Consider the following 14,592-nt stretch of genomic DNA (forward strand, 5'->3'; position numbering starts at 1 on the left):
CTGGTGCTCTTGGCAGACAATGTTGCAGAGAGAGGAAACAGAGCTGGCTAAAGGTTAAGATTACTCACAACTTGCATATTAGTAGCTTGACTGACGATGACCCAGACAGAGGTTAAAGGGTAAGTGAAGCCAACTGCAGCTCATTCCTTTATCTAATTTGTAAAGTTCTCCCAGAGTATATAAGACCTTGATAGAAAATAACAAACTTCCTCTTGTTTTTACATCTGAGGGTGTCTTTTTCTTGAGGGGGAGGACATGGCAAAATGTTAAAGAGGACACAACAATATAATAACGAAGATGACAACATCTGTATGAAATGAATAATTCATTGATACACAAGGGATAAAACAATAGTGTTTTTTTATTTATCCACATCAAATCTGTTCTACATCGTGAACAACTGCAACCATATTTTCTCACTAGATTTCCAAAGCTCAGCCTCACAAATTATCTTTATTCCCCTACAAATGAACCATAAGAGGACATGAATGACTAAACACTGCAGTAGCAAGGCAGCAAATTGGGTCAAAAACACTCCAGTCCTCATCGATGGCTAGTTGTTTTTCAGGCTAATTGTAATAAACCTTAGTAGAAACGGACCTGGGTTGTAAATCAAACTTTAACCACTTGATTTATGTCCACCCAGCACTGTTAGTATCTCCTGTCAGTGTTTCTTGCTCGCTGGTAGGTTAAAGCACCGATATTTACAGGTGGCAGAACCCCAGTATTCTTTATACGTCTTCTATTCATTAGCGTGACACCTTAACTCATACCCAAAATGGCTGACAAATGGGGCAAGCTCTCTAAGAAATTGTTGAAATAGAACCGAGGATTCATCACTCTGATGCGTAATTGTAGAGGCACCACTTCCCTTCGCCTCCCCTCTTTATCTTTTTCATTTTTCCTTTCCCTTTAGTGTTATAGCTATAGCTCCTACATTATACCAGTACAACAGGCTTTTCTCCTCCTGAAATCTGTTCTCTTAAAGCCGTTGTCCGGTGCCCTCTTTCTAAGAGATGCTTTTGTTTTGCCATCCGTCTTCATCTTGACGAGGTAAAAATCCATGGCCTGAATTAAAGGCAGCTGATGCTGTGAATATTTCACATCAGTCACCTGAAACTGCCTCCTAAACAAATGCACCTCAGAGGACTTCTGCTCCATTCATCTCAATCAGACGATTTTAGCAGCACTTTGTCCATGAAAACGCTGCCAACAAAGCCATGATGTGTCCCGTTGCCAAGTCACTTTAAGGAATATATGGCCTTATCTCTCTGTGGTGGCCAAAGATGGGATAGCACTGGGAAAAGTCAATGATAAACAGATGGATGCTTTCAAACTACAAGTGAGTTTATAACTCTACATCATCTTAGATAATGTTCAAAATCAATGTTGAACTGTACAATTGTGTCAGGTATGACTGTCACGTGTATTTTAGCACACACCTACTCCCCTCCCCCACATTCTTTAGAAGTTGGTCCCCAAACCTCAAGAAGTACAAAACAGTCTAGCAGTCCAGTTTTAAACAATCACTTCTAAATAAATGTAAATTCGACACCAGTGGCTCACCAGCTGGTGAAACACTGCTCTCATACAAGGTGTCTATACATGGGAAATTACTCAATGATAATCCTCTCATTGCCACAGGTACATGTAAACAAATCACAGGCTCACATGGAAACGAATCACCCCGAATACAGAGTCTGACAAACATGTCCTGCTGTGCAAAGGGCAAACTCTGCCGATCACACTCATTACTCAGTAATAATGACTGACACAGTGATTAATGGACCCAGCTAGAGGGCTCTGAGAATGAATGTGTGTGTGTGTGGGGGGGCATGGATGCAATCTGGATGTGGTGCAGCTTGTAGGTTTACCTTAATGGCTGTGGATGCTATCTGGATGTGGTGCAGCTTGCGCAGGGTGCTCTCTCTGTCGATGAAGTAAGAGGCAGCCAGTTGGTGCAGGGCCTCTAGAGTCACGGCTGTACCGTTGGCCTCTCTCGTCTCCACCGTTCTACTCAACCTCCGCTTGTCCACAAAGATCATTAATGACTCCTCCCCTAAACACACAGAGTGGAGCAGAATATGCACGGAGAACTGGGCTGGGGAATAGAACAACACATTCAATTACACCTTTACAGCAAAGATAGAATTTACTGTTTGCGTTTCTGAAGCTGAGCATCAGCAGCATACAGAGGATTGGGTTAAAAGAACACCAATAAATACATATTATTCTTACCCCCCAGGGTGGCTGAGAGCAGGAAGTGTGTTCCGTACTTCCTGATGATGCTGTCTGTAATGGAGCTGAGGCTGGGCCGTCTGCCCAGGTGTCTGATGGTCTGGAGGAACTCTGGGTCCAGGGGCAGGGCCAGACCATTGTTTTCCTGTCTCTCTAGAGCCAGGCTGTTCACTTTCCAGCGGCCAAACTCCCTGCAATGTCAGACACACATTAGCACACACACAGGCAGCGATGCACATGCGCCCCACCCACCCACACACGGCAGGCTTCATTTGCAAACACCCTCTTTCATAGTCCTAGTGAAGACAGAGGAAAACGTTCTCAAGAGGATGTTACAGCCAGTCAACAGCCTTGCCCTGTGTGAGGAGACTAATTTTTAGATTCAGGCAATGCTGGGTGGGAAATGTGTCTGCACGCCATGACATCTCCGGTGCCATTTCTTAAAATATGAACAGTGCCATGCTGTTTACACTGTTCTGAGAAGGTCTCTCTCGCTCTCTTTCTCTCCGAGAGCACAAGGCTCCCCATCATTACGCACACCTGCCTCTCCCCCTCATTACACAAATCAGCGATTATTGGACTCAATCACCTCTGTCATTACCTCCCCTATGTCTGTCTGTTCCCCCGCACTGTTTCTTGCTTCAGCATTGATTGTCATATGTCCTTGTCCTGACGCTGTTCCTGTCTTGTTCGATGTCCGTTCCGATTAAATGTTTGACTCCCCGTACCTGCTTCTCTACTCCAGCGTCGGTCCTTACAGATTACCATGCAGCTCAAACAGCCCATAATAACCAGGCTTCAGTGGTCAAGCCTATTATGGAGAGAAAGGATCAATGTAAAACTGTCAGAAATTAGTGCTGTGGATTTTAATGGAATAACAATGGAGGTGATCTACTGTGGGTCGGAATAGTTTATCAGGTCTGTCGTGGAACAATCAGGGAAAACACACGGGCACGCACCCGCACACACGCTCAAGAGTCCACAGTAGCTGTCAATCAAAAACTCACTTTTCTGGGGGAAAAGTCCCCCCAGAGAAGAAAAACACATAAAAAAGTAGCCAACAGGAATCAGCTAATTAGGGCCTGTTTCACAATGCCATTTTTCCATAACAAGGGTCAATTACTGGTATTCCTTCCACTGAGCCGTGGGGGAGAGAAGGAGGGAGCGAGTAGAGCAGCGCTTAACCGTGATCGACACAAAGCCTCGCCGGGCTTGTTGATGTACAGTTAAGGATGCTGGATAGCAAGGGCACACAAACACCCTAGCGAGTTAGCTAGCATTAGCACTGGGCAATTCCACCACTGGCCCCCTGTAGGGATGCTAGGACACTCACGGCTTTATTTATTTAAAAAAATACAATTTTAAAGAATGCAATGGTAAATCTTAGCACTGGCAGTAGTGCCATAGGTCAGGCGGTGTGTCAGAAATAATTTTGCTATTTTCACAGTGGGAATTATGGATGCAGTAGCTGGCGGTGACACATAAGGGCTTGACCCCTCACTGCCCAATCAGACCGTGCTCCTCTAAATACAGTACGTGGTTGCTTTAAGTTGTGTATTAACAGTCTTATGTATTGCATTGTTTTCAACTCCAATTCAAACATTAGTATGCTGTAGTCTAGTTTATAAAATACCCTACAGAAACAAAATAACAAAAATGTAAGCCAATCCCATATTTGCTAAATAGCCTATTGTGGTAAACCGTGGGGTGTTGGGTTGAATGTTCAGAGATTGACACAGAGACAGGGAGGCGTTAATCAGAAAAACAACTTTACTTAATTAAGACAGAAAATAAATATATCAAAGAAATAACTTTGGTTTTGCTCGGTCTTCCATCTCTCTTTATACCAATGTCCGTCTCTCTCCCTTCTCTCCCGTGGTGTGCCATCGTGCTCCTTTCATTTAGCCTCCACAGCTGGTTGGCACTTTCCTCTAATTACCGCCACTTAGGTGTCCATGTCGGGGTGCCCAGCTCCCGGAATCCCAGCAGAGGGAGCCAACATCGCCTCACGTACGTCCGACCATCCCCCGGGGTAGACCTCCTGGGATACCACACACCAACCCCCTTAGCCCTGACTGGGAGGGAGGCATGCTCAGGGCTAGGTTTGCATCCCTCCTGGATAGGGCGTCCGCATTGCCGTGCTGGGCCCCCAACCTGTGGATGACAGAGAGAATCCCTGTAAGGACAGGAACCAGGGGGTGACACGGTCATTCGTGTCCTTACCTCATGCTATCCACACGAGCGGGGCATGGTCAGTAATCAAGGTGAACTTCCTCCCGAGAAGGTAATACTTGAGGGTGTCGAGGGCCCACTTCACGGCGAGGCACTCCTTCTCGACAATTGAGTATTTCTTCTCCCTCGGGAGGAGCTTCCTGCTGACATACATGATGGGGTGCTCCTCGCCTTCCTGCTCTTGGGACAAAACGGCCCCTACCCCGGTGTCAGACGCGTCTGTCTGGACCAGGAGAGTTTGAGAAGTCCGGGGTGACGAGTACCAGGTGCGAACATAGCGCATACTTCAGGGCCTGGAAAGCCGCCTCTGTGTCCTCCATCCATCGCACGTCTGGAGTAGTCGTGCCTTTGTTAAATCTGTCAGGGGAGAAGCTATTGCGTCAAAGTTAGATACAAATCTACTGTAGTAGCCTGCTAACACCAGGAATGACTTTACCTGCCTCTTCGTTCGGGGGACCGGCCATCCTTAATGGCAGCAATTTTTTTTCTTGGGGTTTCACATTTCCCCTCCCGATCTGATATCCCAGGCACTCCACTTCGGCGTAGCACAGCTTGCACTTGTGGGGGTTCGCGATCAGACCTGCATCCCTTAGCGCATCAACCACAGCCTGTAACTTGCAGATGTGCACAGTGACAATTGGGAGTCACAATTATGTCATCTAGATAAGCCGCTGCGTACTCACTGTGTGGCCACGAACTCGGTCCATGAGCCGCTGAAATGTTGCTGGTGGCCCGTGGAGCCCGAAAGGCAGAACCCGGTAGTGGTATAGCCCCCCCGGGTTGGAGAAGGCAGTCTTCTCCCGGAAGGCCGCTACCAGTGGCACCTGCCAGTACCCCTTCGTTAGGTCCAAGGTCCTGATGTATCTCGCTGTCCCCAAGTGGTCGATCAGTTCGTCCACCCAGGGCATGGGGTAGGCATCAAACTTACTGATCTCGTTCAGGCCCCGGAAGTCATTACAGAAGCGAATGGTTCTGTCCAGTTTTGGAACCAGCACTATGGGGCTAGACCACTCACTGAGACTCCTCCAGTACCCCCATTTCTAACATTGTTGTCACTTCCCGCTGGACCACCACCCTCCGGGCTTCTGGTATTTGGTATGGCAGTTTACGCACTTTTTCTCTCGGAACAGTGTGGATCTGATGTTCCACGAAGTCCGTGGGGGTCGGCTGCTCTTCCCAGACCTCCTTGGCTAGGTGCAGCAGCCCGCGGGGCCGACGGCCGTACAGGAGCTCAAAGGGGGAGAACCCCGTGGATGATTTGGGTACCTCACGCACTGAAAACATCAGGTGGGGCAGCAGCTGGTCCCAGTTCCTCCAGTCTCTCTCGATGACCTTCTTCAGCATGTTTCAGGGTCTTATTGAAGCGTTCCACCAGCCCATCGGTTTGTGGATGGTACACACTGGTCCTCGTTTGATTCGTAACAGATTGCAGACATCCTTCATCACACAAGACATGAACACGGTGCCCTGTCTGTCAGGATTTCCTGCAGAATCCCCACCTGGCTGAATAAATGGAAGAGCTCCCGTGCAATACCTTTGGATGCCGCTGTGCGTAGCGGTATTGCCTCAGGATAACGGGTGGTGTAATCCATGAATACCAGGATGTATTGGTGTCCCCTCGCGGTCTTCACCAACGGACCTACCAGATCGATTGCCAACCGCTCGAATGGCACTCCTATAATGGGCAAGGGAACCAAAGGGTTTTGATACGGCACCCTCGGAGCTGTGATCTGGCACTCCGGGCAACCACGGCAGTAGTCCATGGCGCGTTTGACTCCGCGCCAGTGGAACCGGTTCCCGATCCGCTCCCTGGTTTTCTCCACCCCCAGGTGTTCCCCAAGCAGGTGGGTGTTGTCAAGCTGCAACACAGTCCTAACATACTGGCTGGGTATGAGTAACAAGTCTTTGGTCTCCCCATTATGCTTTACTACCTGATACAATAAATTATGCTTAATTGCGAAGTGGGGGTAGCACCAATCACTTAACCCAGGTAACAGTACGCCATCCACCGGCATCACCTGGACCCTAGCGTTCTGGAGATTTGGGTCTTCTAATTGGGCCGTCCCGAACTGACCCGTGAGGATTCCCATGTTGGGAGGTCCGTCTAGGGCCTCCAACTCCATAAAGTGTAGCCTGAGGTCTTCCTTGCACAGTGGCTCGCTTGCCGGAGCGGGGTCGTCTCCCTTCTCCGAGTCCGACTCAGGCCCAGTGGACACCTCTTGTGGCGGGGGTTGGGTGGCACACGCCACAGTCTCTTTTCCTTTTCTTCCTTCCTTCCGTGCTCGCCTCCCCAGGTCTCTCCTCCACAGTGCCTGGAAGAGAGGGCAGTCTCGACCGAGGAGAAAGGACACTGGTAGGTTAATCACAGCTCCCACGCGCATTTGGCACTCCCCCTTTGGGGTGGTTATCCTCACGGCCACCATTGGGTACCTCTTCATGTCCCCATGTACACAGGACACTGTCACCTCCTCGTCCCCTTGTTCCTCCTTCCCCTCTCACGTGAGCCACTGCGGGTGGGCCAGGGTCACCATGCTACCGGAGTCCAGCAGAGCGCTGGTGTCGATGCCATCGATTCGTACCGGAACCAACGGAGGGGCCGTCTCGGTTTGCGCCCAACAGGAGGTGACGTAACTCGCCATCCGGGTTATCCCCGAGCTGGGAAGTGCGGAGGGCATGGCCTCCTCCCAGCTGGGAGAGGTCCACGCAAGGTGCCCCAGCTCACTACTCTCAGAGCAGCATCTCTGATCGGGGTCCAGCAGCCGCCGGCGTCGTCGTCAGTTTGGGTCACCCTCCCGCTTCACAACCTCGGCTGGTCCCGTCCAGGCCCCCTTTCGCTCCTCGTCTCTCTTTGTGTTGGTCGACCCCCTCGCCATGTCTCCTCTCTACGCTCGGGCCCCTCTCAGCAGGTCCTGTGTGTTCTGGTGAATTTCCACCACTGTCAGCAATTCCTCCAGGCTCTTGGGGTTCTACATGCTCACCGTCTTCTTCATCTCGTAGGGCAGGGCCCGAAAGTATTTATCCAGGACAGGTTTGTCGAGCATCGGGAGGGGTCAAAGGCCCAGTCGTGGACTAATTGTTTACGGCGTGTGAGATTGAACCCATAATGGCTTAGTACCTCCCGTTTGAGTCCCTCATAATTCTCGGCCTGGTCAGTGTTCAAATCAAAGTAGGCCTTCTGGGCCTTCCCAGAGAGATAGGGTGCCAACAGGCTGGCCCACTGGGGCTTGGGCCATCCTTCCCGCTGTGCCGTCCTCTCGAAGGTGCACAGATACGACTGCACGTCATCTTCCTCCCTGAACTGAACCAAGAACTGATTCGGGCCAGACTCCTGAGCCCTCCCAACCTTCAACTGGGCTACCTCCGCTACCAGTCTGCGGTTTTGTTGGTGCTGCTCCTCCAGCGCTTGCTCCTGGAGAGCCTGTTGCTTCTGCTGGCAGAGGATGACCTGAGCCGCCAGCTCCTCCATGGTTATCTCCGCACACTCGACCCCACGGCACCTAAATCTATTTAGTTGCCCGCATTCTCCACCATATGTGGTAAACTGTGTGGTGTTGGGTTGAGCATGCAGAGATTGACACAGAGACAGGGAGGCATTAGTCAGAAAAACAACTTTACTTAAGACAGAAAATAAATATATCAAAGAAATAACTTCAGTTTTGCTCGGTCTTCCTTCTCTCTCTAAACCGGTGTCCGTCTCTCTCCCGCAGTGTGACATCGTGCTGCTTTTATTTAGCCTCCACAGCTGGTTGGCACTTTCCTCTAAATTACCTCCACTTAGCTGTCCATGTCGGGGTGCCCAGCTCCTGTATTCCCAGCAGAGGGAGCCAACATCGCCTCACGTACCTCCCCTCTATTACCATCCCCCGGGTTAGACCTCCTGGGATACCATACTATGTTGAACATGTTTGAAGTCTATATTGTTCTAAGTAATTGCATGGCTTCAATAGGCCTATGAGAATATATTGTTTAACATAGCATTCCACTAATATAGGGGCTAGGCCTACTGTAAATTACATTATGTCTCAGCCATGGACATGCCAAACGTGGTCAATAAGCAAGAAATTCACTATTGATAAGACCAACAAAAAAGTGAATAATTGTAATTAAATTCAACAACTTGTTTTAAATAGGCCATGTCCAAATATAGTTACAGGCACCATACTGTAATTGCTCCACGTGGGCATATACTGTAATATTAATCAAGGCAACTTAGTCTGGAGGGTTTTACAAACATCCAAACTTTTCACAGGAGCTGGACATAGATTCAATACAACCCCCAACCCCCAGAGTCTATTGATGAACAGTGCATCAATATAAGTAACATAATAAAAATATCCCCATCAAAATCTGTTAGTTTAACCTAAAAATATAGGTTCTTTGCATGGGCTGCGTCTCAATTCACTGCATCCTCCTAAAGTATGTCGCCCTTCCACATCTGTGGTAGAAAGTGGCAGAGTCTTCTCACTAAACCATCTGAACGGTTTGGCCTACAAACTAATATGACCCCACAGTAGAAAGGGGTTGACTCACAAATACAATGGTATTCTCCGTTTGAATAGACCTCTCCGCTCTACGACTATCTAAAGGTAACCCATACAAATGAATGGAAGTACGGAGGTAGTTTTGACAATAAGGGGTTAAATGTGTAATCAATAAAACTATTTTAAAAAAGGTTAAAGAAGGACTTTTAAGCCTTGACATGGATTGTGTATCTGTGCAATTCAGAGGGAAAATGAAGAAAGAAAAAATATTTAAGTGCCTCTGAGCAGGATATGGTAGTAGGTGACAGGCACACCAGTTTAAGTGTCAAGACTGGACACCAACTTGGCACAACTGTGGGAAGCATGGATGTTTGTCCTAGCCATTGAATATTTCAGTTGCGCTGCCTAGAAATTGACAGTTTGGCACACATAATTGTTACAGTAATTTCCTTTTTTTCTGGAAAATTAACACTTTTTTTAAAATTACAGTAATCAGCTCTAATTTAAAATGTTTCCTGTAAAATAATGGTTTATGTCAATTATAACAAATGATGGCTTTTAGGGAAATCATTCTATTTTAACATACTGTATGTAAATGTACTTTTACGTGGAAATCAGAGTCAAGACATTCAGTTCACTGTGAATAAAATAACAATTTAACAGTTATGGAAATACACAACCAAAATACAGTAACTTCTTAAATAAATTAAAGTAAATTAAAGTAGCGGTTTTAAGACCTAAATTAACTCAAACATATTGTAGACATACATTGTGTGCGTGTGTGTTTTGGTTTGTCAATAACAGCTAGTGCGCAATGTCTAATATTTAATAAGTCTCAAGGTATTGCTCGCCTGAGGTAGAGTACCTTATGATAAGCTGTAGAGCACACCATCTACCAAGAGAGTTCTCATCTATATTATTCATAGCCATCTATTTACCAACACAAACCGATGCTGGCACTAAGACCGCACTCAACGAGCAATATAAGGCCCCAAGCAAACAAGAAAATGCTCATCAAGAAGCGGCATGCCTATTGGCCGGGGACTTTAATGCAGGCAAACTTAAATCTGTTTTACCTAAATTCTACTAGCATGTCACGTGCAACCAGAATTATTTTTTTATATATATAAAAAAATAAAAAAATAAAATTAAAATAAACTCTAGACCACCTTTACTCCATACAGATACACATGCAAAGCTCTCCCTCACCCTCCATTTGGCAAATCTTACAATAATTCTATCCTCCTAAATCCTGCTTACAAGCAAAAACTAAAGCAGGTAGTACCAGTGACTCGCTCAATATGGAAGGGTCAGATGACGCGGATGCTAAGCTACAGGACTGTTTTGCTAGCACAGACTGGAATATGTTCTGGGTTTTCATCCAATGGCATTGAGGAGTTTACCAACGTCATCAATAAGTGCATCGACAACATTGTCGCCACAGTGACTGTACACACATATCCCAACCAGAAGCCATGGATTACAGGCAACATACACATCGAGCTAAAGGCTAAAGCTGCCACTTTCAAGGAGTAAATAGTATTAAAAAAATCACCAGTAGTGGCTGTATACAGTCATGAGTAAAGCGGAAAACGCTCATCCATAGGCGGTGCTCCTAGTGGCCTTCATGCAGGGAAACTCTAATCTGTTTTACCTCATTTCTAACAGCATGTTAAATGTGCCACCAGAGGAAAACAATTCTAGACCACATTTACTCAACACAGAGATGCGTACAAAGCTCTCCCTCACCCTCCAAATTTGGAGTGGCATCTGACAGCAGCGAAGATAAGTAACATATTTGATATAATGCATGCAAGTTTAAAAATACATTAGAAAGATACACCACAATGTCAAAGAAAAAAGTGGAAATAAAAATGTATTTAACAATTTAGAAATGAAATATTTGTGTCATGTTGGCTGCTCACTGGAAGTTTCTCTTAACATTTTTATTTTCTCTTGCAAAGCCACAATTCTTATATGTCTACCTTGTGTGCATGCTCATTTTTAAAACATTTTTATTTAACCTTTATTTAACCAGGTAGGCCAGTTGAGAACAAGTTCTCATTTACAACTGCGACCTGGCCAAGATAAAGCAAAGCAGTGCGACAAAAACAACAGAGTTAAACATAAGCAAACATAGTCAATAACACAAAATAAAATAAGATTTTTCTATGCATGTACAGTGTGTGTAAATAATATGGGGATGATGTAGTTGTGTGTGCCATTTACAGATTGGCTGTGTACAGGTACAGTGGGGGTAAGCTGCTCTGACAGCTGATGCTTAAAGTTAGAGAGGGAGATATAAGACTCCAGCTTCAGAGCTTTTTGCAATTCGTTCCAGTCATTGGCAGCAGAGAACTGGAAGGAAAGGCAGCCAAAGGAAGTGTTGGCTTTGGGGATGACCAGTGCAATATACCTGCTGGAGCACGTGCTACGGGTGGGTGTTGTTATGGTGACCAGTGAGCTGAGATAAGGCAGGGCTTTACATAGCAAAGACTTATAGATTACCTGAAGCCAATGGGTTTGGCGATGGATATGTAGTGAGGGCCAGCCAACGACAGCATACAGGTCGCAGTGGTGGGTAGTATACGGGGCTTTGGTGAAAAAACGGATGGCACTGTGATAGACCGCATCCAGTTTTCTGAGTAGAGTGTTGGAGGCTATTTTGTAAATGACATCGCCGATGTCAAGGATCGGTAGGATAGTCCGTTTTAGAAGGGTATGTTTGGCGGCATGAGTGAAGTAGGCTTTGTTGTGAAAAAGTAAGATGATTCCAGATTTAATTTTGGATTGGAGATGCTTAATGTGAGGCTTGAAGGAGAGTTTACAGTCTAACCAGACAACTAGATATTTGTGGCTGTCCACATATTCTAGAACCATCCAGAGTAGTGATGCTAGTCGGGCGGGAGGGTGCAGGCAGCAATTGGTTGAAGAGCATGCACTTAGTTTTACTAGCATTTAAAATCAGTTGGAGGCCAGGGATGGAGTGTTGTATGGCGTTGAAGCTCATTTGGAGGTTTCTTAGCATAGTGTCCAAAGAAGGGCCAGACGTATACACAATGATGTCATCTGGGTAGAGGTGGATCAGAGAATCACCAGCAGCAAGAGCAACATCATTGATATATCCTCTTTGAGATCCCTGAGATCTGAGATCCCTCTAGCTGAGATCCCTCTAACGGGATCGATAAGACAACAGCCAGTGCAAGGCTCCAAATTCAAAACAGAAATCCCATAATTAAAATTCCTCAAACATACAAGTATTTGACACTATTTTAAAAGATACACTTCATGTTAATCCCACCACGGTGTCTGATTTTGTTAGGTCAGAGCCAAGTCACAGAAAAACAGCGGTTTCCAGCCAAAGAGAGGAGTCACAAAAAGCAGAAATCAGGATAAATGTATCACTAACCTTTGATGATCTTCATCAGATGACACTCATAGGACTTCATGTTACACAATACATGTATGTTTATTTCAATAAAGTTCTCAGTTTACATTTGCGCGTTACGTTCAGAAGTTCCAAAACATCCGGTGATTTTGCAGAGAGCCAAATCAATTTACAGAAATACTCATAATAAGCATTGATAAAAGATAGCTATTATGCACGGAATTATAGATACACTTCTCCTTTATGCAACCGCTGTGTCAGTTTTCAAAAAAACTTAACGGAAAAAGCACACCATGCTATAATCTGAGTACGGCGCTCAGAGACCAAAACAACCCAAACAGATATCTGCCATGTTGTGGAGTCAACAGAAGTCAGAAATAGCATTGTAAATATTAACTTACCTTTGATGATCTTCATCCGAATGCACTCCCAGGAATCCCAGTTCCACAATAAATGTTTGTTTTGTTCGATAATTACCATCATTTATGTCCAAATACCTCCTTTTTGTTAGCGCGTTCAGTCCAGTATTCCAAATTCATGACGCACGATCACTAGGAGCAGACAAAGTAAAAAAGTTCTGTTACAGTTCGTAGAAACATGTCAAACGATGTATAGAATCAATCTTTAGGATGTTTTTAACATAAATCTTCAATAATGTTCCAACCGGAAAATTCCGGAATTGTCTGTAGAATTGCAATGGAACTCAAGCTAACTCTCACGCGAATGAGCGTGGCCAGCTCGTGGCTCTCTGGCAGACCTCTGACTCATTCCCCTCTCATTCGCTCCCAATTCACAGTAGAAGCCTTATACAAGGCTCTAAAGACTGTTGACATCTCATGGAAGCCTTATGAAGTGCACTGTATCGTCGATAGGCAATGAATTGAAAACCTACAAGCCTCAGATTTCCCACTTCCTGGTTCACTTCTGGGACCGAGCAGCAGGCAGTTTACTCTGGGCACCTTTATCATCCAAGCTACTCAATACTGTCCCCGGACAACAGGCCCTCCGATTTGGCACACTGAACTCTATCTGAGAAGTAGTTGGTGAAACAGGCGATGCAGTCATTTGAGAAGCCAAGGCTATTGATTCTGCCGATAAGAATGCATTGATTGACAGAGTCAAAAGCCTTGGCCAGGTCGATGAAGAAGGACCTTGAGCGTAGCTGAGGTGCACCCATGACCATCTTGGAAACGAGATTGCATAGCGGAGAAGGTACTGTGGGATTCGAAATGGTCGGTGATCGGTTTATTAACTTGGCTTTCAAAGATTTTAGGAAGGCAGGTGTCATGACGTTGGCCTGTTGGGGAGGTTAAAGACCCTCATGAATACGTTTCCCCTTTTCTCTCTCTCTACTTTATGAGAGTTGACTCTTGTATAGCCTTTGTAACATAGATAGTCTGGTAACAGCCACTGAGCGTTTTGAAGCACAAACACCAGGAGATTTGGTTGAAAGGTTACATCCATTCTCATAATAACGCGGCCACTGACAACTTGTACATAGGGTCCGAACTTTTAGTTTGGGCCTCGGGTACCAACACCACCCGTTGGTGGGGTGGGGGGTCCAGAGACTCAAAAGGGGGAGAATAGTAGCCCAGACCCATGAGCCTAATCGAGACGTTGGGTGGGTCGAGACTACAGACAACACCGTACGAGGCCGCCAGAGCATAAATCATATCTAGTTGTAAACTCCCCTATGAGAACAGTGAGGACAACTGGTCCCCCTGAGTACCAGTACCAATACCAATACCACAGACAATCCAGCAACACTCAGTAAGAGGATTAGTAACCTCACAAGTTAAATTGCTATTGATAATAGCGACATAAGAGTCAAGAGTGTAACAAGGGGAAGGGAATCTCCATTGCACTTTTCCAATGGTTAACACACATGCCACTAATAAATAGAACCCTCCATACGAATGGTTCCGTGCTTAGAGAGTACTTCCGTTGTCAGGTTAGCTCCTCTGTGGATAACATAGCTATGAAGTAGACTTTTTCATACCTACCGCCACTACAATAGTGGAAGACAGTGACTGGTAGTAAAACCACTACAGACTCCCTCGACACCAATTCTGACTGACCTCCAGGCATTGACCTGAAAACTACCTGACTACGTCAGACTCATTCTGAACAAGTTGTAATCTGCCAGAATACTTGGTTTTCTTCCCTTGACATGTGCGCTTGTGTAAGCATAAACGCACATGCACAAGGGAACATCCAATTAAAATAAATCCTAAGATCACTTAAGGATCCGAG

At 46.0% G+C, this 14,592-nt stretch overlaps 1 protein-coding gene across 1 annotated transcript in view; it reads right to left on the bottom strand.

Annotated features, from left to right (window-relative positions):
• Nucleotides 1-14,592, bottom strand: part of LOC112251162 (BMP/retinoic acid-inducible neural-specific protein 3-like) — a 64,695-nt gene that overhangs the window by 26,961 nt on the left and 23,142 nt on the right. Inside the window, exons 3-4 of the mRNA XM_024421956.1 lie at nt 2,239-2,429; nt 1,875-2,059 (exon numbers count right to left, since the gene is read on the bottom strand). Coding sequence (XP_024277724.1) covers nt 1,875-2,059; nt 2,239-2,429 — 376 coding nt within the window. The remainder of the gene's footprint in view (nt 1-1,874; nt 2,060-2,238; nt 2,430-14,592) is intronic.

The sequence above is a fragment of the Oncorhynchus tshawytscha genome, linkage group LG05 (assembly GCF_018296145.1).
Source record: "Oncorhynchus tshawytscha isolate Ot180627B linkage group LG05, Otsh_v2.0, whole genome shotgun sequence".
NCBI lineage: Eukaryota > Metazoa > Chordata > Actinopteri > Salmoniformes > Salmonidae > Oncorhynchus > Oncorhynchus tshawytscha.